The 25,812-nt window shown below is 40.5% G+C and overlaps 2 protein-coding genes across 3 annotated transcripts in view; both read right to left on the bottom strand.

Annotated features, from left to right (window-relative positions):
- Positions 1-379: 379 nt before the first annotated feature.
- gramd2aa (GRAM domain containing 2Aa) lies at positions 380-20,685 on the bottom strand. The gene is made up of 11 exons (XM_029498814.1): positions 20,546-20,685; positions 14,084-14,188; positions 8,909-8,966; positions 7,297-7,369; positions 6,426-6,529; positions 5,761-5,859; positions 4,233-4,304; positions 4,081-4,137; positions 2,696-2,873; positions 1,192-1,285; positions 380-488 (listed from the first exon to the last, which is right to left on the bottom strand). The coding sequence occupies exons 1-11, from the start codon at positions 20,683-20,685 to the stop codon at positions 380-382; spliced, it is 1,089 nt and encodes a 362-aa protein (XP_029354674.1).
- A 1,561-nt stretch (positions 20,686-22,246) lies between these two features.
- znf609b (zinc finger protein 609b) overlaps positions 22,247-25,812 on the bottom strand; it is a 73,478-nt gene continuing 69,912 nt past the window's right edge. For both annotated transcript variants that reach the window (XM_029498182.1, XM_029498183.1), the window contains exon 8: positions 22,247-25,503. In XM_029498182.1, the coding sequence (XP_029354042.1) occupies positions 25,460-25,503 (44 nt within the window). In that variant the 3' untranslated portion in view covers positions 22,247-25,459. The remainder of the gene's footprint in view (positions 25,504-25,812) is intronic.

The raw sequence follows: 25,812 nt of genomic DNA, 5'->3' as shown, positions 1-25,812 counted from the left end.
TACCAATATACCACATGTGGAAACCGGCGAAATATCTCGCTAACTCAACCCAAACCTTGTTTGCGTTGTTACAAGTCTCAGAAGTTACAGGAGGAACAAATTAGCTTTATCTAGAAGCTCTATTGAAATCACATCTGATACGTTTATTTATTTAAGTATTTATTTTGATGCAACAATACCGGTGCAGTAGTGTTGTCACCGTTCAGTGTTAGTAATGTTATCAAATACGATATACTACATCATCATACAATGTAATAAACACAACTCCTTTATTACTAATTCAATTCTGATAATTGCATCACACCTTTTGTCTCCTATGTCTAAATCTCCTATTTTGTGGGCCCTTGTGTTGTGTCTTGATGGTATAGCTGATGGGGCATTACCTCTCTCTCAGGGGCAGATTTGGGTTACTGAGGAAGGACAGCTGCTGCTCCAGACTGCACACACGAAAGGCCAAGTAGCACGATGACAGGATGAGGAGAATTATACTGATGAAAGAGGAGGAAACAGAAAAACTTAGTTTCAACTGACTGTATATTACCAAGTTTGAACCCTCTGTTGTGGAGAAAGAGAACTGCAGTGTCATTTGATCAACACTGGGAGGCGATGTTTGGCTGTCTGTCAACACATCATGGCTCCCCAATGGTATTTTAACAACCCTCTTTAACTTTCATGTTCTGTGATGTTAGAAGAAATCAAGTTGGAAAAAAGTTCATTTCCATGTAAATAGTTATATGAAATGAAATTGTCTATTAATACAGCATATGTGCATATCCTCAAAATAAGGCTGCTTCTTCCTGAGACATGACATTTATTTCAGTAGCTTTTCATAAAGAGTAGCTAGGCATGAATCAATATTTATCTTTAGTGGGTGCATCTGTTTTTCATCTTATTTAAATAGATTGTGACATATCAGAGTTTAATATCTACAGTCAGCCTGCTGTGCTAGAGGGCAGGTGGGGTAAAGAGAGCACGAGACAAATGATTTGATAAATTGTGATGAATCTTAATAATGAAGTCTCATGACAGGCAACTTCTCTATGCCCTGCTCTCCTGTGTTCAGGCTGACTGACCGATTCATCCGCCGTTCATATCTCCGTGTTAGCAGCCATCGTGTGACTGTAGCTGTGCGTCAGCTGTTGGAGGAGGTGATGGTGCTGTTGTTGTTGTTGTCTGTGTCCCTGTACTCACAGGAGGGTGAAGAACTTGAGCAGCTGGTACTCCATCTGGCTCAGCTCTGCCACTGGCTCTGATAAAAGACTTCTGTCTGTCTGCAGAGCTCGCTCTGTGACAAACACACACGCAAACACACGCTGACATAAAACCATCAACAGTGCTTGGCTTGACTACAGTACATGTTTCAGTTTTAATAGTGGGAGCCCACCTGCTAGAGGACATCCGGACAGCACTCCCTCTAAGCTAATGGTGTGACAATATGCACTTTGTAGCTCAGCAATGAATCATGGTATTTATTCAGTCTCAATCCTGCCCTCCAAAGCCTACATGTTGTTGTTTCTACACGTGATGTTGAAGACTGCAATCAAATTATACTAGCAAAGAGCTCACAGACCCGAGCTGCTGCCTGCAGAAGGCACAATGCTGATTCTCTAAAAATGAAACTAAGGCGGCATCTTGCTGCAGAAATCACCAAGTTTGATCAGAAATATTGTGGACAGTAATCTGCACATCCTGAGCTGATTATTACAGCCTCACATCTCCTTTTGTCTCCCCAGATTTACATCAATATCACATTAACTCCCATCTTTCCACTCGACAATTGAGCTGTTATGTTAATGTACGCAAAAGCTCACAAACATGTAACACGAGAACAACATTAATGTGGATGTCCTCAGACAACTTTGAGAGAAGACATTGTTGGCATAATCTCTGTTTAATCTGCATCCACCCAAAGCTTTTTAATACGAGTCCCCCACAGGATTTAATCTCTATTTGGCGCTCAATGTGTGCCATTGCATAAGAGAGCCATTGCCATCCAGAAGCAATTACTCTGTGTTTTGCTCGCTCACTCTCTGACACACACACAAGTGGAATGAAATGAAAACAAAATATTTCACAAACGTATACATTTGGACAACTTTACTACATCCATGTCTCACAGAATATTTGGGATTCAATGACGTATTCACACCATCCTTTATAATGGCAGTGATGTTTTTGAAAATTCACACTTCTTTTGTCCTCATTTAGAATTTATTGTTTTTGGTTTGTTTTGTTTTTTTTTTCCCCCTTCTTTCCCCTCTTTTCAAATTGTCTCTGGTCACTATGTGATTGTTCACTAAAAATACACTTTTGCACAGAACTGCCTGCAGGGACTTTCTGATCAGATGAAGAGACAGTAGATCTCTCTTCACTCTGGTTACTGAATAAAGCGTCTCAGGGCACTGACATCCAACTGAGGTTATCAACAACTGATTTAACTAAAGTGTTCTCTGCAAACAATATCGTTTTTTTATGAAAGCTTTCCATGTTTATGATGCCTCAGTTAAGTGTCAAAACAGCTTTTCAATTTTAACTGCTGGACATAAACCATATGGATTACTTTCTGTAAACCATGTGCAACCTTGAGGCGGTCTGTTCTTACAAGAACCTAAAAGCCTGTAGCCTTGAATAAAGGCCTTGGACTTTGCAGCCATACAGTGACACTACAATATTGCTCTATGGCCCATTTTATCACCTTCAAGCAGCTGCTCTGTTTTGAAGGGTGTGTCTGTGGTGCTCAGGCTGCTGGTAGAGTTCCCCAGGAGGTCAGGAAGGGAGGAGGACACAGACACCACTGAGGGTTTCCTTCTCCACTTTAACACTGATGGAAATTCATCAACCACTGGGAATTCGTCAGGCGTTGGGAACTCATCCTGTGGCACAGAAAAGAGGAGAGTATGCTAGAAATGAACAGATTGAGCATAAAGACTCACTTATTCAGCTAAACCTGAGATGGCAAATCACTTAAAATTCAGTTAGAGTTATTTGTCAACCCTTTTCACTACTTTAGTCATCAAGCGTCTCCATCCTGACAGGGGGAACTACTGAGTTTTATCATCATCTCGCGGTTTCATACAGCTCAGCTATCTCTTAGTGCCACAGTCTAATGAGTCATCCTTTTTAAGTAGAAATTCATGGCCTTAAAATTTTACTGACCTCTGAAAGGCAGGTTATGTTTTCAGCCATGTGTGTTTGTCAGCAGGATTACACAAAAAGTACTCCATTCAGTTTTGATGCTGATTCAGTTAAAAGGGCGAACACATAATCTAAATCAGAATACTTCATGAGCTCTTTCTTCAGTTTAGTCCGGATCCAGATAATAATGAGGATCAGAAATAATCTGGATCTCACATATGGGAAGGATATAAGGAGGTCATTCTAGTTTACCCATGCTTAAATAAAAGTAACTAAACTAATTAGACCAATGTTAGGATGCTGTGTGATGGCAAATGATACAATCATAAATGTTGGAAATCCATTAATATAAGCACCTGGATTTCTTATTTTAGAGTAAGACTGGAGTATAAGATAAGTCATAAATATGTTTTGGTACAGAACATTGATTCAGCATTTTCAATTATCAATTATGTTTGACCATTTTCAGCATTTTCTAAATAAAGGGTTTGTAGCTCTGTAAACCCTTTATCACAATTTGTCACCAACACAAACAAACACTTCTTCTACCTGCATAGATCAGGGTGTGATCAAGGAAAAACATGCTAAAGGAAATGAACTTTTCCTCAAAATGAAGCTGGTCTGTCACATAGCGGCTTACAGCACAAGATCCAGTACAAGGCTACTTCACAGAGATCTTTAAATGCTTCTCGTCAACATTCACTGCAAGACTGCAGCTGTAGTTCAATGACATATTGATCCTGTCTGTGTCAGGAAGTAACACAGCCTTCAGGTCAGGCGTAGTTATAAGTGAGAGTTGTCAGAGGCCTTTAAGCCCACAAGGAACACGGCATTGAAACATATGACAAATGTGGATTACCAAATATTGAAACTCTGAGTGCTTTGACCTTAAAACTCTTGCTGATTACTAAAAGAAGTTCTCTCTGTGAAAAAGACGCCACTGACCAGGGATAAGGTCGGCTCCTCCATGAACTGCTTCAAGCTCAGACTCTTCCCATTGACCTGCAGAGGAAGAGGAAATCACCTCTTTGACTTACGTGTACAACACAGTGTCTAGTCTGAATGAGTAATGTGCATAAATATGTGTATCCTCTGACCTGTAGGTGTGTGCAGATCCTGCGAAGGACGTCATAGACACTGTCTCTCGATAGCAGAGATACAAATACATACTGACGGACAAAAAAAAAGGCATTCTGTTTGGAACTGTAATTCACAGAAACTGCATTCACAGAAGAAGAAATGGCATAAAAAGGGCTCTTGAAAGTACTCTGAATATAGTTAATAAAGAACGGCAGAATATGCTGCTCTCAGTCTGCAGAGCTGTCAAACATCACCATGACTGGGAAAGGGTTAAAAATAGCTGGAAAAAGTTTTGGCAAATAACACTTTGGGTATTCAAGACGTTTAAACTGGGACACAAAGAGAAATTTTCTCTGAATACATTTCTGTTCTAGTTTATTCTCTCGTGAAAAATGATGAATGGCAGGTCAGCGACAGCTTAACCAAATGTCCCTCTGACCTGGATAACTATCATTGTTATCTTAAAAAAAGTACATTTGCTGTTTTGCTGAGGATTTGAACACTGTTATTGTACGTGGACTTTTATCAGATGCTTTGGTCTAAGTTGTCAGCGCTGTCCTGTCTTTCTTCACACGGTCATATGAGTGAAAACTACAGATAAACCTGCAAACACAAGCTGTGAACTTTTGACCTCATAAACAGAAGACACAACCCTGGCTTTTTTTCTGACTTCTGCAGTAATCTTACAGTACGTGTGCGTAATTGTTTTGTAATACGTGTTACATGATCACAGAGAGACAGATTGGGGTCAAAAAAAAGTACTCTCACACATTGTATAAGGACAGAGTCATTTGCTTTTTGAAATCTAAACGATGCTCGTCTCATGCTTTGTAAAAGATGAGGCTTGGTGTTCTGTCCTGCTGTGCTGGCCGCTGAATAATTCCAGTAATTAAACTCAACAAATGTACTTAATTAACGTATAGAATACAATGAGCTATGCCCATTACGCTGAGCTGTTGTATCGGTGTGTGTCCAGTGTCTGCATGAAGCTGAACTGATAAACACAATATTCTTGGACCTGTCCGGTTTCATTATGCACAAAAATGAGAAATAAGAATTAGGGCTCTGCAAAACCCTGTCTGATATAAACAAAAAGCTACTTCAGGAATTCAACCTGCTTCATAAGCTCTTCATCATTATGTTTCTTTTCATCTGTCAGTACCTGCTCCATCATCCATGATGCATCCAAGCCCTTTTAGTGCACCACGAAGTGATGCTGAAGTTAAATTACTCAGATTTCACCAGAAGCTAATGTTGCCCATTGACTAACATTATTCATGGGTTCAACAAGACACATTATGTTTGTGGAAACAGCACCTGATGACAGGTTGACTCTGATGCAGTAGAACGTAAAGAGGCCTCTCTAAACACTCCTGCAATGGTGGAAAAACCCTTCAGTCCTGTGCTGCCAGGTTGGGACTGTACTCTGCATCTATCTATAGCATGGGGGTTGTTTTTCCATCACACCTTGCCTGGAAAACACTTGCATGCAGTGTTAATCAGCATAAGTATTTAAATTCACAGCGACTGCGAAGGGGTGTTTACCTTCTGGCCGGTGTCTGTAGTGATTGCCAAACCATTTGGTACAAGGCCCGCTGTTTTATGCTTCTTCACCAGCCTCACAGAAGCGACAGGGATAGCCACCTAGATAAGATGGGGGGGAGCACAAAAATAACACTTCTAAAGAGACACTCAGGTTCAGCAAAGCAAATTGTAAAGCAAGAAAATGGTGGGCAAGGGAGAAAAAGCAGCGTGATTTGAGTAAATGGTGACAGCGAGGACAGGCACTGAAGTACACTTAGGAAATCAGCAGAGGACATGAAACGTGTGTGATTTCAGTCAGAATGTGAAGAATGCACCCTGAATAAGTAGCTTGTTGTCACTAAGATGATAGGAGGTTTGGTTTCAAGGACGTGAAGGAAAGAGACCATTCGCAGCATATTAAAGAGAAAACCACAGGTTTGCAGGTTGCATTTGAAGGTTAAAGAAGTCTACCTGTTCTTGGTACATAAGTTCAAATCACTAACATACAGAAATATTTCCTGTGTGGGTGAATTAAGATGGTGACATCGGAAGTGAGTCCACAATCCCCACAGACTCGCTCGCTGCCAGTTTGTCCATTCAGCTTGTCAGATTGTCACCTGCAGTTACGTGTGTCTAGTTTGTCAGTCAGTTTTGAGTTTTTTAAGCTGTCTGTCAGTCATTTGTACCTTGATGTCTTTGCCAAATAGATTGGCACAGAAGCACAGCCAGTTTCTGGAAATGTAAAGTCGGCCTTGGAGAAGGATATCTCTGAGAAGAGCACAGGAGTACACTGAGGACAGAAGAGACAGAGAAAAATATTCTGTAAACTGGACAAAGAGAAATGTGGATTCATACAACAATATTTCTGATCCATCACACTATCCCTCATGTCTAAGCTCTAATTTTGGAGAATTCAAAGTCACCTTGAGACCCATTCATCTCTCAAAGGCAACAAATGTAGAACTACAAAAAAAGAAAACTGCACTTTACAACTGTTGCAGGGCTCGTTCAGTTGGGTTTTTTGTTGACAAAATGAGCATGAATATTGTTCCAGATGCTGCCAATTCCCACACATATTAAAGGATTGCTGAATGTTTTCGAAACCTTGTACTTTCACCAGAAACTTCACTCACTCAACTTAAGATGGAGTAGAAAGAAGTGAAACCCTGGCAGGAAACTAACCTCTATAACATGACACTTCATCTGTCCTCATCTCATCATAAACTCTAGCCTGACACAAATATTTACAAAAAGTACCACCTACCAGTGTTTTTATGAGCACATGTACTGACTGATCCATTCTACAACTCATTTGTGTGTGTCTGATTAAATTGAATTAAACTTAAATTTATTATTCTTTTGGTTTGCAATAAGAGCTAAATAAAATAAAATGCTGAGAGGATGAGAAAATATAAGCAGCGCAAACACACAACCGGCACATAGCTGAAACGAGTGAAGCCGAGGCCTTATGAATTCAGGAATATTAACGAGCTGAATAACAAGATAGACGCTGCAGCAGAAACACAGTGTTAAAGGTCAGTTTAAAAAGGACAGTACCTTTCATGAGTATCTCATCCTTGGGCACACACTGGAACAGCTTGTGGTACTGGGAGTTGTACTTGCTGACAGTCTGCGCAGAGGGACAGGGCAGAGACATGAGCAGCTCTTTGGTGGACCGGCCTGCCCTCACAGCACCAGCACCGCCGGCACCACCAGCCACTCCTGCGCTGTTCGTCGCAGACACCACCCTCTCCCTCAGAGGACGTGAGCTCTGCACCAGGCTCAGCACGTTGGCACCGTACACACACACACACTCACGAACATCCAAGGCCTGGAGCAAGCCGCTGCAAGACACACACTGTTCCCCTGTTGCTGGTCAGTTACAGGCAGCGATGCAGGACTGCCTCTGTGCAACTAACTACTGCTATTCTACATGCATGTACAAACACTCCACTGGCTTTACCCCTACACACACAAACACACACACAGCAGCAGCACCTCGGTTTACAGACACTACAAGGCTACAAACCACCAGTGACGCTACACTTTGCAGCACCCAGCTGACATCCACCCTCTCCGTCTCCCTCCTCTGCACACATAGACACACTCTGCTCTTCATCAATCTGAGGTAAAACAAAAACAAAAAGAAAAGAAAAGAAAAGAACAACACACTGGTGCACAAAGATTACCTGCACTACTCTCAGCTGAAATCCCTTTTCATTTTTCTCTGCTTCTGCCCCTCAGGTTCTCCTGCCTCCTTGGTGTCAGGCTGCGACACTTTGAAGTGCTGAGTTTTCAAGGAAAATCACACACCTTTCCTTCCACAACACACAACGGGTGTCATTCACTCCCTGCTCTCCTTACTCACCTCCACTTCTTGAGTTCCCTTCCACCACAATATCTGTCCCTATTTATCTGTCCTGTCCTGTGTATTTTTCCTTCCACTTGTGTCTCTGCTGGTGTCTGCTGCTCCTGTTTGTGTCTTTCTATTAATAGCTCAGGCTCAAGGAGCTTCTGTCCTCTGTGGTATGGCACTTACAGTAGGCTACAGTAACGCAAAGGACTCGATCATCCATAGTGGCAAAGTCCAGAGATCATGGTCACTTCAATTACAAATACAAAAAATTATCATTACACCCAAAAAAACAACTACTACGGATTTCTTCTATATGATGAGATAGTCAAAAATAAGTAATTCGACAAAAAACAAACAAACTAATAAACAAAAAAAACAACAACACAAAATTGGTCTATTGTCATTGATATGATTTGGTCTCCATTCAGCTTTATGAATAGAGCCTAAACTTTTAAAGATAATTAAGATAACAATCTCACTGGAATAATTTTCCACATATTCTTTTCAGCTGCATGATTGTTTTTTATGTCTTGTTTGCATGTATATTTGCATAACCATGTATGATTTCCAAAAGATATAAAGATACAGATTTTGCATCCAACTGTTAATGCCACATATCCGTTTGAAATCTATTTTAATAACTGGAGAGTAAAAGAGAGTAATGACAGAATCTGTCACTAAATCACCACAAAGGGAAAGTGGCATTTTAACAGCCGAGGGCCATGTTTATTGTAGATTAAACATTTAGTTTGAAACGGATACGCCTAGTTGGATTTGCCCTGGTTTTAGACACACTTCAGAGACCAGACTCACCGAGCCCCTGTAACATTTCTTCACATCTTCGTAGGACAGGTCTTCAATCAGCTGAAACCTGCATGAACAGGAAACATACAATTAAAATAAGGCTTCTTTGCATATTTATAACCCTTTCAATAATGATAATTCTGCTGTATGAAAAGTGTCATTAAACAAATATCTTAAAAAAAAAAATCTACTTCACATATTCACACAATCACAAGTGAAGGCAGATTAATTCCTTCAGTTTGGCGGAAGAAGGTAAAAATACTTCCTGGCAGAAAACCAAATTGGTGGACAGTTTGTGTGCATGTGTCCAATTTGTGCATATCTGTGCGTGTCTACGTGTAGATTGCATGAAAAGTCCCAGCTGGGTCAAAGTTTCCATGTGACAAGTTAATCATCAGTGTGTGCATAACTGCAGGGAGATGAAGACTGTCATAAAACAACACAATCCAGCATAAATATTGAGTTGTTTCAACACAAATAGTTACTGTGCAAGGAAATTATCCATGTTGCTCATTTTATAATCAGAATACATAAAACCACACACACACACACACACACGCACACACTGCTGGCATCAGACCTGCCTCAGGGGGAATATTCAGAACAGTGCGGCAGATGCCACAGCACGATACTCATATCTATCACTGATGCAGACACAAGCGTGCAGCAGATAATCAGGCCTTTAAGGAAAATGTCATTGAAATGTTGGTTTAAAAGAGGAGACGTGCTTGATATTATTCCTCGACAGAGACATCCCTCTCTTCCTGTATCTTTCTGTGAGTGCCAGGTGACTGATGCTGAGTCGAGGACAACGTAACCAAATGCTCGTATGAAGACGTTCTTGCTCAAGGAGATATGGATAAATCAGGAGTTCTGGCAGAAACAAACTGCAGCCTCGTGTGTACTGTGATGTATTATCTCACTCTCTAGGGGCCATTCGTCACAGTGAAGAAGAGAGAGGAATAATGTGAAGGCCTCAGAAAGGTGTTCGTTTGCCACACAAATCGACTAACCATGATCCTTATATTCATAAAAGCCAAGATATCAATACTAGTAAGAGACTCCGTTCATTATGATACCTACAATCAAAGGTAGACTGGAGTAGAACTTTCACTCAGTTGTTTATTATTTTGACAGTTTACACTCATAATCCATATTTCAGAGGCAAACATTGAACTTACCTTTCTGTGTTATTAGCATTATTGAAGTAACTATTTTTCACGACACTATGTACTACTATGTGCTTTGAATATGTATTTTGCTAACAACATTTATCTACTTTTATTTAAATGCTGGTTTTCAGTTGTCATAATTTTAGAATTGCTAACTTTGCTTTTGTATTGGATTTCTACTTATTAGATCAATGTTTAGCCTCATATGTGTTACTCTCTTTTCTGCATCGATCATGGTAAGGATGATGACTTCTTGCCTGGAACAGCCGCTTAAGTTTGAGTCTTTTAGCAAAATATTATATATGTAGCCATCAGGTACATATTCAAGACACCTTCTACAGCACTGCCCTGTAAGATCCAGCCAACTGGAAACATGAGAGCCAGCCAGATTCACTGTTTTAGCTTAGGTCAGCTAACCTTGCTGGCTGTTAGCACAGGACCCTTAAAATGTTTATTTAATGAAAATGCAGCTTGAGTCACAAGTACAAAGAAAATAAACTAATTTATTCCTCACAAGTTCTTTCCCAATATATTTCATGAAAATCTGTTTCTCGACATGGCCTTTGAGGAAGACGCTAGAACATCATAACAGAACCACATTTGTATTCCCCTTTAACAGTGTCCTTTGCTTTGCATAGAAAGTTGCCGTTATGTTACAATACCCATCAGTGGTGCTCTCATAGCAGCACGACTGTCATATTGTCCTCTGGGTAAGATGATATTGTGATCTCTGTCCCCAAACAACCCTCCCTGACTCTACTACTTTGACAACCAGACAATTATGTGAGGGAACTGCTGACTTGTTCATTTAATCTTACAGTCTAGACTATCATAAATAGTCTACTTTGCACTATTCAAGAGTGAGACATTTTAATCGAACACAAAATAAGTCACAAGAGGAAGTGCAGAAAAGTTATTCTAAACAGAGCTAAGCATATTAGAATATTCTATCATTTTCAAAGTGCTCAATTTAAAGTTGTCAAACGCTAACATTGAATCCATTCTGAGCTGTTTATCAATGAGTGCTGTATCAAAGTAAAAAGAGGTGAAAGAGTGTGAAAGGTAGAAAGGAACAGTAATGAGGAGAAAGAGAGGACAGCATCTTTATACACTGGCTCCAAAAAAGGTAGAAATGTGTCTCAAGTCTCACTTTACAGCAAGATGTTGTACAAATGATACAATTTCACTATGTCCACCATACACAGGTTTGACAAATCCGAAGGTCTCAGGTCTCTAAGGTCCACTGAGAGCGATAACATGCCAGTATGAAATGGTCTTTGGCAGCAGACAGGTTTCTTCGGTGTTATGGATGTGTTGGCATAAAGTGTCGTTTGCTCTGTTGCAATCTTATCAATTAGTCAGACTTTATTTGCGCGGCACTATTCACACTAACAAAGCAAACCATGTACTAAATGAAGTGATAAAAACAGGACGTATTAGCAGGAACTGAGGAAAGTGGTTGTGATGATGAATCCCACAATTTTCATGCCTGCTGCTCTTAAATGGAGGACAAACAGTGAGATGGATACGACAACAGGCAGATTTATTTCAATGGAAACTGATCAAATTCAATCTTCTGATGAAAATCCTGTAATATGAATAAAAGGTACACTAATTGATACTGTTTTGCTAAATTATTATTGAAAAGGTAAAGAATGAACATTGTAGAACATTGTAGTGTTTCATCTCTGCCACGGTTGTTCTATCAGGTTGAAATATATTGCATGTCATTGTTTTATTCTTGTATTAAGTCCACACAGGACTCACTGTGCTAACTGTGGCCAGATCAGGATGGGACTGATGTCTGCAGCGTTGCCAGCTCTCCTGCCTTTGAAAGCTTTAGATTGCATATTGTAAATAAATTTGCTTGAGATTTTATTTTTCCACTGGAACGTCATATTGCAAATAGGTACTATAAAAAGTAGTGTATGAAAAATGAAGTGAAACAGCTGCAGTAAATATAGAGCACTGTTTTACACATAATAAATTACAGCAGAATAAGGCCATTTGTGAAGTCAAAAACTAACTCTTCTTTCCATCATTTCAATATTTTATGTTAATATCCAAATGAACCGTTCTTCCCTATTAAAAACACCCTCCCAGGAAAGGCATCCTATTATCTTGTGACCATGTTATGAACAATAGTGCATGTGTGCTGCTCTTCCTGCCTGCTGGTTGATGCCTATAAATAGGACCTACAGTGGCTCTGCTTTCCCAGGTGGAGGAGAAGCAAGTGATTATTAAAACACAAGAGGCTCTGTGGGGACTAACCAGCTCTCTAGTTCTCGCTCTCACTCTCCATCTGTCTCTGTCTTTTACATGAGAAACAAGTCTTAACCAACACTACTGATGCATTTTGGTGGCATAGAGAAAACTGCCCATGGGGGGTGTTAGGAGAGCTGTGAATACAGCACATCGAGGGGAGGCATGTTTTTTTTTTTTTTAAGGGCAAAAATTAGGCATGTTGGGAGGAATTATTGGAATATAGTGGAACTTGTCAAAGTTACAAGAATCACTCCAGGTTTATTTTTGACATTATTCTGAGGGTTTAAAATCATTTCACAGGCCCAGGAAAAGCCATGAAAATGTTTGGGCTGAAGGATTTTCTCATAGCAACAGCAACAAAGAAGGAAGGTGCCAGGAGGCTTGGTGGACTCACTGGATCATATCATGTCCATATAATTCATGCAAGTGAGGTATAAAAAGGTACAGTGCTCTGAAACTCTCCTTATTGTGTGCTCCCCTCATGAGGAAAGGCTGCCTACTATAAGCGTGTGTCTGTGTGAGTGCTCAGAGGTGCACGCATGCGCCTTGTCCATGTATCTCAGTGCCCTTGGCTGGGAGGCTGGATGGTGAAACTAATTACTGGCTCAAAGAATCCTAAATTGAATCCTAAATTAGAAAGCGAACACATCCCATCGGTGGGCCATTACAGCAGCAGTCTCCCAGTCAGTAATTTAGCTGGAGGAGAAAGAATTGGAACTGAGATGTGGATGGCCTCACTATGAGACAATTAGAGGGACAGAAATGAAGTAGAAGAATTGTCGAGCTATCACTTGATTGTAAAATCCAGCAATCATTGCCATAGACCAGAGTTCATCATTTTAGATTCTCATCACTGAGACATATTTTCAGAAAGAAATGTGAAAATCAGATCACTCAGGATTGAATGATTGCCCAAAATCGTACAGTCAAACTTTGCAAACCGCACCTGCAGCTGATTTTGTGAACACAAACACTGTCAGGAAATGGGTTAATTCTGCAAAACATATAACCCACAGAACATTTTCATTTTCTGGGATGATATTGCATCATTTAGGCCTAAAGGTTTCACATCAAAGCAATATATGCAATTGGCTGAAGTCTTTGGAACAAGAGAAAGAAATGATAAGCCTCCTCAAGCTCATAGTTTTGTTTTTAACAGGGCATTTCCCCAATTACTGCAATTATCTGTTGAGCTCGCTGATACTGGTACACCAAAGTGCGTTTGTCGATGGGGACCAAAGTTGAGAAAACGTGGACGTGCGGTAATTCATCATCAGTTGGCCAAAAAAATTGTTCCCAAATGAATGTTAATGCGGATTTTTAGTATCCTAGATTAAAAAATGATCAGTTGTTTTGCTAATTTATCAGCTATAACAACATTAAAAGCCAAAGATATGGGGATGTGTGTGTTGCCTGTCTTTGTAAGCTTGGTTTGACCTGTGGCTATAAATGAATCAAGGCAGCTTTAAACACATTAACAACTAGAAATATTTCATGCAGCACCAGAGGGAGTGTCAAGGTGAGCGCAAAAAGGACAGGTTGCTTACAGATTGACTGACCTTTGCATAAAGCATTCACCCATTCCCTGAGTGCACAAGCGCACACAACGTGATTCAATGCTAAATAATTCTCCTTGGGCTGTTTCCCATGGCCATGCACAGGATACAGATGGCGTGTAGGGCAAAAAGAGCCTGGAAAGACAGCAAATGTTGAAGAGCAGTGTGTTGTTTATGTGCATGATATTTGCCTGAAGTGGGGGTGAGTGTCTTCGTCCTTGGAGGGGTCCAGGTCCTGAGTTGAGAGCAGGCCTGTTTCTTCGCTCGGCTCCTGCTGTTCAGTCATGTTCCTGGCCCTGAATACACAAACACAAAGCTCAAAGTTAGCAGCAGGCATCTTTCTGCTCAACTTTCATGTATACATGCAAAAAACCCATACCAAAACAAACACACACACACACACACACAAAAAAAAAAGAAGAAGTTTGTGCTTGCTCCCAAGTTTGGCTTCAAAAAAGTTTACGGGGCAAACAAGTGGACTCTGTCTTCAAAATCAACACTGCGGTGATGCAACATTCAAAGTCTGATTCTGCTGTTTTACGCTACATTAAAAACCTCTATTCAGCGAGATACGGCGATGAGCTGGTGAGTGGGGTCAGTGACTGCACTCATCCAGATGTTCACACAGAAAGACAGCACATCGGTGGTTGTGCAGGTGGCTGACCTTATGCACCGCTGTGAGCTGACCCCGACATTTTTAAAAATGTTTTACACTTCATGCTGAAACTTTGCAGGAACAAACGTTGCGAAAGCCAAAAGAAGAAGAGAGCAATGATACAGCAATAATACAGCCATAATTACTAATAAATAATGATACAGCCATAAACCGTGTGAGTCTAGATGTTTGTAAGCAGGGGCTTTCATTTCCTCCTGTGGGTGGTGATTGACAATTACTAAAGCAACGTGTGACATATATATATATATATATATATATATATAGAAAGGAAAACAAGAAACACTCAACCCTTATTCACTTACTGACAGAGTGATTCAGTGGAAAGTCTGCAGGAATCAAATCACAGCTTGATGTTTAATGTGACGGAGAAAGTGGCTCGGGTCATTTTAGGGCTACTTGATGCCGCTCAGTGTAAAATGGCAGCTAATGGTTTTCTGCAGGAAAGAAAACAAGCCCTGCAATCTGCATCCACCATGAAAGCTTAAAATCAACGGAAAAAGAAATGGAACAAGCACTTGACAAGTCTAGATGGGCTTTTTTTTTTTTTAATTAGAAGTACAATGTTTCGGTCAGTGATCTTACTGCGGTTTCCGTTTCAATGATGTCAAAGCTACTTTAACAAATCTTTACTGTATTCTTTTTCATTCGTTTGTCCTTACGAGTTGGGACTGTTAGTTTAGCAGTTTTATCCGTTTCTCAGGAGCTAACACATTTACTATTTCATATTCAGCCAACTGCATTTCACATTTTTATCCAGTACATTTCATTTGTAGCTCACTAATGCAACCACGTAACGCTGACTGCAACTGAATGTTACATTAGCTAACAGTTTTAGCTTAGCTTACCCATTACTTCTAGTGATGTTGGCGAAGCTGCTACTTTTCGCTAACTAGCTAAGTCAAGTGTTTATCCAGTACTTAGACTAAACCACACCAAGTTTAGCAACAGTGTTTCTGTCCATTAGTTTCACCTGACTACATCCACCATTTACAGTTTATCGTCCATCCACTGTTTAGGTAACTGTCCGATGTTATTATTATTTTTAGCTGTTTATTTCTAAACATTATAAACTTAAAAAAAAAAAACAACAAACACTTGAGCTAGTCATTTATTCCTCACCTGTGGACAACATTTTCACCTTCTTTTTTGGCTATAAAACCATTTGTCGTGGTGTTCATACTGCATGTAGGTACAGTATGGTCAGCCATTGTTGATCGATATACCAAGATCAATCACAAATGGGGGTATATTTTAAATCAAATCACAATTTACTTTTTAATGTTTAGTTTTCTGTATTATTCTTAAGAATAACTGATTTTTGTGGTGACTAAAAAGGAAAACGCTGGTTTTCTTACTCTAGAAACACTTGCAGTGTTGTCATATGGGGAAGCTGTGTTTTTTCCTTCCATGTGAAAATCAAATGTCTTTTTAAAACGCACACACAAACAAACACCCGCCCTGTGCCACATTTTCCTGTGGGAGAGGGAAAGTCCTCACCACCTGTTCGGGTATAATTATAGGTGCTGATGGAAATAGGCCCCTGCATGCAGTTTTTCCAGTGTATTATCTCTAATTGGCCAGAGGCCTTACGTCAGCTCATGACCTGTTCAAACAACAAGGGCTTCCTGATGCGAGATGCTACATCTGACTGGTTATCTGTGATCACAGGAGGCTGAGTGGCCTTCTATAGTGTGCTATAATGGATAAGAATGTGTTCACGGGGTTTATTCTCCTTAAGCCTGAGGTTAAGGGGTATCTGATCCCAGATCTGAGCCTAAGGGGTGGGGTAACTGAAGTCTTGTACTACAGTTCACGTGAAAACTGTGTGCAGCGGGTAGAAAGGGCTTGCAGGTTTGCTTGACTTCTCATCATAAAAAAAGATCATTCTTTAAATTGCTTTGAACTGATTAACACAAAAACTACAACAGGGAGAACAAAGCAGCACAGATTTAAACTTGCAAAATGTACAAATAAATCTTCAGATAGCCACTTGGTTGGTTGCTGTTGCACATTTTTGGAAGCAGAGCAAATAGAGTAACTTTCATTCACTCAAATATGAAAACCAGCTCACAGAGATGGAAACTTGAATGACTTTGTTTACAATTGATCGCCTTATTTATATTTTAGGTAGAGGGGGAAAAAACCCTGTATCTGTACCTTTTGGCTGACAGCTGGGTTTTCGACACCAGGCTGTGCCAGAGGGAGAAGACTGTGTATGAAAACGCTTATGAAACACACACCAGCCCTGGAAACACAGTCAATGACACAAACAGCTTTGGGATAAACACTCTCATCCCGTCTCTGTGAAACTGACCATGAGGATGTTTCAGTTATTTACATTCATATTTTTTAGTCTGTGTGGCTTTCCTGGAACTCAAATGAAACCATTTATCAGAAAATAAACATTCAATGCTGCCTGACCTACATACAACCTGCAATTTTCTCTCACTCCACATGATTATAGCATCTCCACCAGTTTGTTATTGTCTGCTCTTCTTTTATTGGGAACAATGCTGTAATGTCAAATAACCTCATTTCCAGGTCGTGTCTGGCCTTTAATATGATATTCACCTTTTAATGAGAACAGTATGGACTGGATCTGCCTTTTTACATGAATATTAATTCAAGCTTTAGTTCAATTCCTCTCTCCTCCTCTCTGTCCTTCTGTGTCTCTGAGGACAGACATTTCGTGCTGTCACAAGACATCCTCAAATCCAATAAACTGTAATCTTGTTAACGTTGCTAGCCACTGGGATTGTTCTTGAAGAATCCCTGCGCTCTCCACGTCTGGTCGCTCATTTCCTGAAGACCTCAGCCGCTAAGTTGTCATTGTTTACACAATCTAAAGTCAAGTCCCTTTTTCAGAATACACTGTACTACAGCATATCAGAAATTGTGTACAATGATGAAGGTCGAAGCTACTGACACCGTCACTTTAAATGTGCTCTGCCTCTTTATCCCTCAGTGAGCACATGTACTCCACACAAACAGAGAATTAATCACCCACTGCATTAATTGAGATGAGCCTTCATTAACTCAGGCAGGGTCACTAACAGCCAACAGCTTTTCTTTGTTTAGGGCTATAAAGTTTACACCCATTAAGTAGAATCCCCAGTAACACCTGACGCATGGCCCTGTAAGCGATGTAGGCAGTTTTGTTTACAGTGGGTGTGTAGAAGTCAATGTTTAATTTACTCAGAAAGTGAGTCTGTCCTATTAGGAGTAATCTTTAAGTTGTCAACGGTCTTCAGCGCAGTACACACAGGAGAGATTGATCTTTCTACAAACACACAGACACACACCGTGTATGAAACAGAAGCACAGCCTTTGGACTCAGATACTCTGCTTGAGACCTCCTGAAATAACCTCCCCATTGTGCAAGAAGCTCAAAACAACCTTTGATGACAGATGTATGTTTTTAAGCTGACAGAGAACTCCTGAAAATGTTTGTCTTTCTAGACTACATGGGGCACGTTCATTAGCATGTAGGTTCGTATGAAATCCAGTCTGCAGAGTAAAAAGGTTTGTCAACAGCCAGCTTTAGAGGTATCCTGAGGACTTGGTCCATTTATAAAATATGCCAACACTCCTTTGGGCAAACAGACCGAATGCCACTTGGAGTTGAAGTAACTGACCTGAACTAGTATCAGTGTTGTGTTGTGAATGTGGACTAGAGCTTGTTACGTTAAACTACTCTGAAAGGTGACTGCATACATGAAGACGTGCTCTGCCTCTCTGTTACTTGGTATTGTTAAGATGATTTACATTATCAAAACCAAAACAGAGTCAAGTTTGTCCACAGAAGCCAAGTTAAAGTTGGAAAAAGTACAATATGATAATTATTTGGATTGAATCACATTTCATATATAAGAACGTGATCATTTGACATTGCACAGCTGTTTTCTGGTGTAATTCACCATATTAGTCTACAGCACTATTTAAAATTATACCATTCTCTATTTATTTTGTAAAGTGAATAAACCATATTAGACTGACTAACTGTGCGGACATTTATGGTTGAAATGCCCCTTTTATGATAAAACTACTGAAGCTCAGAACGCTGTCTGATCTTAGTGATCGCAACAAAGAGTCATCATATTGCTATTTTTTTATCACGTTAATGTGTAAAGACATTTTGAATTTCGTTGTACATGTATATGATGACAATAAAAAGCATTCTAATTCTGGTAATCTCCTGTGTCGTCTAATCAACACATATTCAGTTTATTGTGAAAGAGCCAATTTAAACTTTCAGTGAATCTTAATCAGCTAGCTTCCAATCAGCTCAACACAAAGGAGTTGTTAAAATGGCTGCCTTTCTATTGATTTATCGTTAAACCTGCTGATGGATCAAGCACCGGTAACACAAAGATGACCCCAAAATAGACAAACAAACCAACAAAGCCCGACATTTCACCCACGCTCTCCTGCTCTGTGGCGCTTTTATTTTAAAAATCCTGAGCGCTTCCGCCGCGGAGCGTCCTACCTGAGGCTCGGCAGCTGCCGGGGTTCGGTCCGCTCCTCGGTCCGCTCCTCGGTCCGCTCCTCGGCCGTCCTCAGCCGGCGGATTACAGGCTAAATCTGCCGTGAGCTCACCTGCGCCACGGCAGGCTGCGTTCAGCAGCTTTATCTTTCAACGACAGCTCATTTACATCTCAAGATTTCTATTCTCCAAGAATCTGAAAACAGCAGCGGCAATAATAGATAACGCCCAGTCTCAGTATTTTCGGTGTCTATTTCAAACCTGTTTCATTATTGTATTATATTTTATATTGACTTTGCAGACTAAGGCTTTACATTACAAATATAAGATCAACTTTTTACGTGCAAAGATTTAAAGCAGCAGTTCTCAATGTTTTCGGTTTCAAAATAACTTTAATATAATTATAATAATAACTATTTGTATAGCACTTCTTTTCTACTTTAAACTTATTATTATATTGTAATTGTAATGTGAAATATTGTAATTCTTACTTCCCTACAGTTTCATGACAGCTGTTATTACTGATTATCTTGCATATTATGAATTTTACATTAGAAAATATGACTAAACAATGAACTGGAAATAACTGTATAGATGAATATCGTTGGAAGTTCATATCCATGAAATGTTCTGGAGGATTAGTCTAACAATCCATAATAGATTATTTAATAAGTACATTTTATCACGTGAAAGTCTGAAGTGAGCATCTGTAGGTCTCTCTGATAAACTATGATGGTTATAATGTCGTTTTTAGACTGAAGCAGAACTCTGTCCAAGGAAATGCTAAATCAGCCACACACATAATAGATTCAAGAAATACGGAGTGAAAATAAATAAAACTCAGCACTCAGTGAAAACATTGAGCCGCTTCAGGTCAGGTTAAAACACACAGAGACTGTCTTTGACTTTAAGTTTGTCACAGGATGCCTTTGGGTTTTCACATGGTGACAGAAACGTACTGTTTCCGTTTACACAGCACTGCTGCAATTTATGAGGTCCAAACTGTCTTTTAGCAGAATCAGATACGGTCAGAGCTGAATCACCTGAGTCCAAACTGCAGGTGGAGCAAAGTGCAAACACAATTCAGGACCAGGGAAACAGGACCAGGCTCAACACTGTGATGGCTGTCGACCTGCAGCGCAAATTCCTTCACTGATGTGTTTATTTTGGCCTGACCCACATGTTTCAGCTCATTTAATACCCAGGAGCAAAAACAGTTCTGGTGCTTAAAATTGGATGTCCATTACCACTATTTCTAAAATAGCAAACACAAGGGACTACTTCTGCAGATTAAATTTGCACAATCCACCTCCTATTTGGATCAGCTCAAACATCTGTCTCCGTCTTCCCTGACCCCCTTGTTCCCCCCTCCTCTTCTGTGATTGGCCCTTAACTACGAATCAGTTGCTTTCACCTGTATTCACTTTGTCAGTGTAACTTGTGTCAGTTGGAGCAAAGACCCAGCACCTCCCAGCGTCTCTGCTGCTCACTGACCTGGCTCTGCTGGCTGCTATCCTCTGACTGCAGGTACCATGAGGCTGGTGGTAGTTGGGGAGCTGGTAGGATCGGTCCTGGCCTGGGGCCTCGTCGGCAGGCAGGGCCTTAGGGCTGGCTGCGTAGATAGTGCATCCCATGAACACCTCCTGGAAGTAAACCTCGGTGTCCTATTGCGAGCGGAGGAGAGCCGTCCTAAAGGTATCCTTCCTGTGAGCGGCCTGTCCTGTCCTGATGCCAGCCAGCTGCTCTGTGCTAAAGCCACTGGCTCAGCACATTGCTATCTTAATCCCTCCTTCTGAATTTATCCTGCAGCCGGCTTCATCCTCCCTCTCTCCCTCTCTCCCTCTCTCTCTCTCTCTCCCCCTGTTCCTCTCCCTTGCTGGCCCTTCCCCACTGCAGAGCTGAGAGCAGAGAAGATAATCAGATTTCACATTCATACTCAACAAAATCATCCCCAGTGTAATTACTCCATGTCACTGTTGTTGCATTATGCTAATGCACAGCGCACTCTTGGGTTCAGGAGAGTTAGGGCCAGTTAAAAATATCCCATCTTCCTGGTAGAAGTGAATGCGACAACAGCTGATAAGTGATGAACTGCTGACTGCTGGCTAAACATACTGCAGGGGCTGCAGCTAAAGATCATTAGGTTCTTCAATCCATTACTGTCAGCAAATGATCATTCAGTCGGAGGAAAATAATGTCCCACTGCCTGCGGTCGTCTTGAAGTTGCCTTCGGTTGATGAAAACAACCCAGGGGTGTCAAACACTGCATTTGAATGGCAAACTTCCAACAGTGAGACGGGGTCAGGGACAATTTGAGGTGATTAGCTCATGATCAAATACAGTTCATTTTCTGTCAATCCTGTGCTATATACTACTTCTTACAATGTCACCAAGATGCATAAATGTTTTCTTTATCGTTCAAGTACAGCGCGTCCATTAGGACCGACCCAGGCCTCTTCAGACACTGCTCTCCTGTGGACAAAACCCTCAACAGCTTCCGTATGCAAAGACATAACTGTACCATCACCTGGTAATATAATCCAGGTAGACACTTTACCATCTCCTGTATTCAGGTGCTTCCTGCCTACTGAATGAATGTGATTAAAATACAGAACAAAAAACACTGTTTTCTTAAAACCAACTTTCTAAAAAGCCAAAGTTTGTAATCATGGTTCCATGATGAATATTAAGAGACATCTGCAGAGGCGTGATGCTCAACAACAGATCATCATCTGTCAGATAGAAATGGATTTTCAAATCTTCTTCAATATTCTGCTTACCCGTCCGGGTGGTGGGGACCGTGGAGCCGATCTCAACTGGCACCGGGTGACGGCAGGGTCACCCTGGACAGGGCCAACAGAGAAAAAGAGACGAACAGCCACCCATGTTCACACGCAGGCACTTAGAGCCAGTAGACCTAATGCTCATGTCTTTGGACTGTGGAGGAAGCCGGAGTACCAGGAGGAAACCCACCCAGGCACAGGGAGAGAATAGACACTTTAGAGGGGCCCCGGGCCTGGGCTTGAACCTAGAACCTTTTTGCTGTGAAGTGACATTGGTACCACTGCTCCATATTGCCTCCCCTCTTTCCCCTGCAGAATTATTCACAAGCAAAATCAGGATAATCTCACAAGCGTTGTTCTTTCCACTTCAATGACAGAGCAGGAGCCACTGAGCAGTTCCCAGGACAGATAGTCTCATAAAAAGATTTATTTTTTCCAGCCCAAATTTACAAAGGCAAGTTACAGAGTATTGTATAAAAAAGAACCATGGTAATGTACACTTTACACAAACTCCTGAAGGGAGGGAGAAAGGAGGAAGAGGGGAAGAGTTCTGAATTTCTCACACGGAAAGAAAATGAAGACATTGTAAACATCCTTGCAAGCACCAGTTCCGGTACTTTTGGGGGTGGGGTGGGTTAGGAGGGGGTTAGGAGGGGGTGTTGAGGAGTGGAGGGGGGGTTCGTGTGACAGTAGGTGGGTCGGGAAAGGACAAACGAGCAAGTGTCTCTGTGTTTTCACAGAAGAATGTTCAACTAGGCACCAATTGAGACAACTGCTGGCCAATAAATATACTCTTCACCATGAAACAAATACAGTCCTGCAAAATACAAGAGCCAAGCACTTTCCAATATGTTTATAGCAAACATTACTTTTCTGGCTTTTCATACACTTTAGTATATATAATTTTCACTGGGCTTTGCTTACTACTGAGATAACATTACTACTCTCAGAGAGAGAGAGAACAAATGCACTTGTCACAACCATTGTCTGATAAAACTATATGTATGCAGTCTGCTGGTACTAAAACCCACTGACTTTGATGACAACATCACAGCTGCCTAGATTACCCTTACAGATTAAGTACAAGTCAAATACCACCACATTCATCGTATTCATGTCAGCCATTCTTCTTTAAAATGCGCAACAAGACAAAAGATAAACCATCTTGCAAAATTTGTGGAAGGAGAAGCTGACAACTTATATACTTGGAATGTCCAAGAACCTCAATGTGAAGAGCTGCAGTATCATGGTCACGAATAGCGTGTCAACAAACCGCTAACGTCTGACTTCAGAGAGGGTTGTTAGACATGAGATTAACTGTTCTCTTATGGACTTGATCACATACAGTGTTAAAAAAAATACTAGAACAATGGTGACACAATAAGTGATTGTAAAACCAAAATGAATAAAATTAAATTTAACGACAGCATGGTCAATATTCTACTCTCATTATAATGTTTTAGACGAACATAAAGACTGCTTACCACCCACAGCAACATGGTGTGTATTAACAGCCCCCTATCCTGGGCCAATTTATCATTTCTGAATGAACCGCTGCAGCACACCAAGCTCAGAGCAGAAAATGTGCTTTTCTCACACCCATAAACAGAGGCCCTCTCAAATCAATACAAATAGCATATGGATAGAATTTCAGTTACAAGCCCTGAGGTATGAGAGAACTGTAATTTAAAGCCAAGAGGGAGCTCTGGTAGAACGGGCCATATTGACGCTTGTTCTCCATGTAGTTAACCAGACTTGGTTTAATTTTACAGAGTGGCACCATCAGTTTGAGATCCGAGGGGAAAGCCTAGAGGAACGTGCTTCTTTTCAGCTGACTGGGCAATTTCAGGCCTTCCCACTTCAGTCGTGTGTGCGTCATCAATGTCCCATTTCAGTCGTTTTCACCACATTATAATTCCCTCCAAGCTTTTCACAGGCTCAACCTTTCATGTGAATTAAGTTCATTGTCTGCATCTGATTGGTTCATGTTTGTTCTATAATAGTAACAGCATAAACTTTTTTTTTGTTTTGTTTTGGGGGTCATTTCATGCACTTTTGTTTAATGTGCCAGTAGTTGACCTTACAGCACAGGCAGCAACTGAACAAAGTTAAGTGTTATCTGAGGTATCAGACTCACTAGCCCAGTTTTGGACTCATTCAAAGCCAGCTGCTGGCAGGAAAACCATGCTAACAGCTGTCAGAGGCCAAAAATGTGTTATAGTGAAGTCACAGAAGCAAGCGAAGCACCAAGAGAAGTAATCTCTTTTTTCTTTCTGCACATTAGCCAGCAAATCAAACTCATTTACCATTTCATTTTCTGTTGAGCTGACCCTACTGTCAGTTTGAGTTATCTGTGATGCAGACAGCAATTCACAAGTCTGCAGCCACTCTTATCACACACTGCACGTTGAGATGAACGAACATGTGCACCAAGCTTTTGATGTGCTGAAAGAGTTCATTATATAACAAAATAAAACAACTAATCTTCAGCAAGACAACAGAAGCTGGGGCAAAGGAGAAGCACACCAAGACATCGACTGCAATGATCTGAGCACAAAATGTTAAAAAGCTGTGAAGTCTGAAGGCTATTTAACAGTGACAATTTCTGAACAGTCGCGTGCTGGGATAAATATAAACATTTACGCACATAAAATTAGGCAAAAAAGTAGCCCCCCCCAAAAAAAATAAGTAAAAAAAAAAAACAAACAAACAAAAAAACAACAACAACAGGACAAATACCAGCGCAAGACACATTCAGATGAAGATGAACATGATGATATGGAGCAGAACTAAAATATTACAGAGAAAAAGAAAAGGTGAGTAGTGTTTATTCTCCATTGAGGTGTATGCGATCCCTTCGCAAAACATCATCCCTGAAACAAGAATTGAGGTTTTGAATAGGATGGGAATTAACAATGATGATGGAAAATGAAAAACTTCAGTCTCAGGCTCTTAAGTCTCTGAAGAAAGCAGCTGCTGCCATATTCCCTCTCCTCACAAAATATAGCCAAACATTTGTCAAGTTAAGGATATACTGTTGTTTCATGGCATACGAGAAGCCAAAGACATAAGGATTGAAATCATTTCAATATGATTCACTTTTTTTGTCAGTTTTTAATTTAGTTTGACTCCCCTTTCCCATCAGTCACCCAACTCCCCAAAATCACCGCCAATTTCTTTCTGTGTGTGACAAATAACTATGCAGTCAAAGAAAAGAAAAAAAAAAACAACTAAACAAACAAACAAAGAACAAACAACACACACAAAACAAAAAAAGCTGTTCTGGCAGTCCAATAGTCTCTTTTTGCATTGTATTTGTTGACAGTGCAAAGACTAGATAATCAGCGGGTTGGTGTTTCCTCTGCATGATGGGGCAGAGTGATGGCTTTGAACCTGGGTTATTATTAGTCCTGTTACAGTCCAAGGTTGGGAGGATTTGGGGTCATTTACGAGGGGAGGGGAAACCAAAAAACAAAAAAACAACAACAACAACAAAAAAAAAAAAACAAACAAAAAAACAACAATCTGCCTAGCCTTTCAGCAGAAGAAATAAAAATATAGAAACACCATTCAACTGATGTCTAAAAAGGTAACACCCGGGAGATCATCTTCTCATGTGATCCAGTCACATGAATCTTTGCAGGGTTGAGGTGTGACGGTCGGGTTTCCCTACAAAAGACACAAAAGATACTTATTTATCACCTCGATCGGTACAGACACTGAAATAAAATATCCTCATAAATACTTAACACACTTTCAGCTGGAATGGAAAACATACACTCAAGTGCTGGACTCAAGTAAAAGTCAGAGGTATTTGGATTTCACCATGTTAGTTTATTTTTTATTTGGAATTCACCAAGTGTATGATTTCCTCACAATTATTTAGAACTGTACTTTCATTATCAAGTAAGACATTAAACACAAATGTATTACATTAAAATACTGTTTACATGTGAGTGCATACCTAGAGGTGCTACA

The sequence above is a fragment of the Echeneis naucrates genome, chromosome 3 (assembly GCF_900963305.1).
Source record: "Echeneis naucrates chromosome 3, fEcheNa1.1, whole genome shotgun sequence".
Classification (NCBI taxonomy): domain Eukaryota; kingdom Metazoa; phylum Chordata; class Actinopteri; order Carangiformes; family Echeneidae; genus Echeneis; species Echeneis naucrates.
The sequence above is the reverse complement of the archived record's forward strand: the minus strand, read 5'-3'. Positions and strand labels throughout refer to the sequence as shown.

Coding starts and splice junctions, on each gene's coding strand:
- gramd2aa (XM_029498814.1), bottom strand. CDS start 20,685: ATGGGATGCACTATCTACGCAGCCAGCCCTAAGGCCCTGCCTGCCGAC. Junction 4,305..5,760: donor CTACAGACACCGGCCAGAAG/GTAAACACCCCT, acceptor TTTGTCCGTCAG/TATGTATTTGTATCTCTGCT. Junction 4,138..4,232: donor GGATCTGCACACACCTACAG/GTCAGAGGATAC, acceptor CTTCCTCTGCAG/GTCAATGGGAAGAGTCTGAG.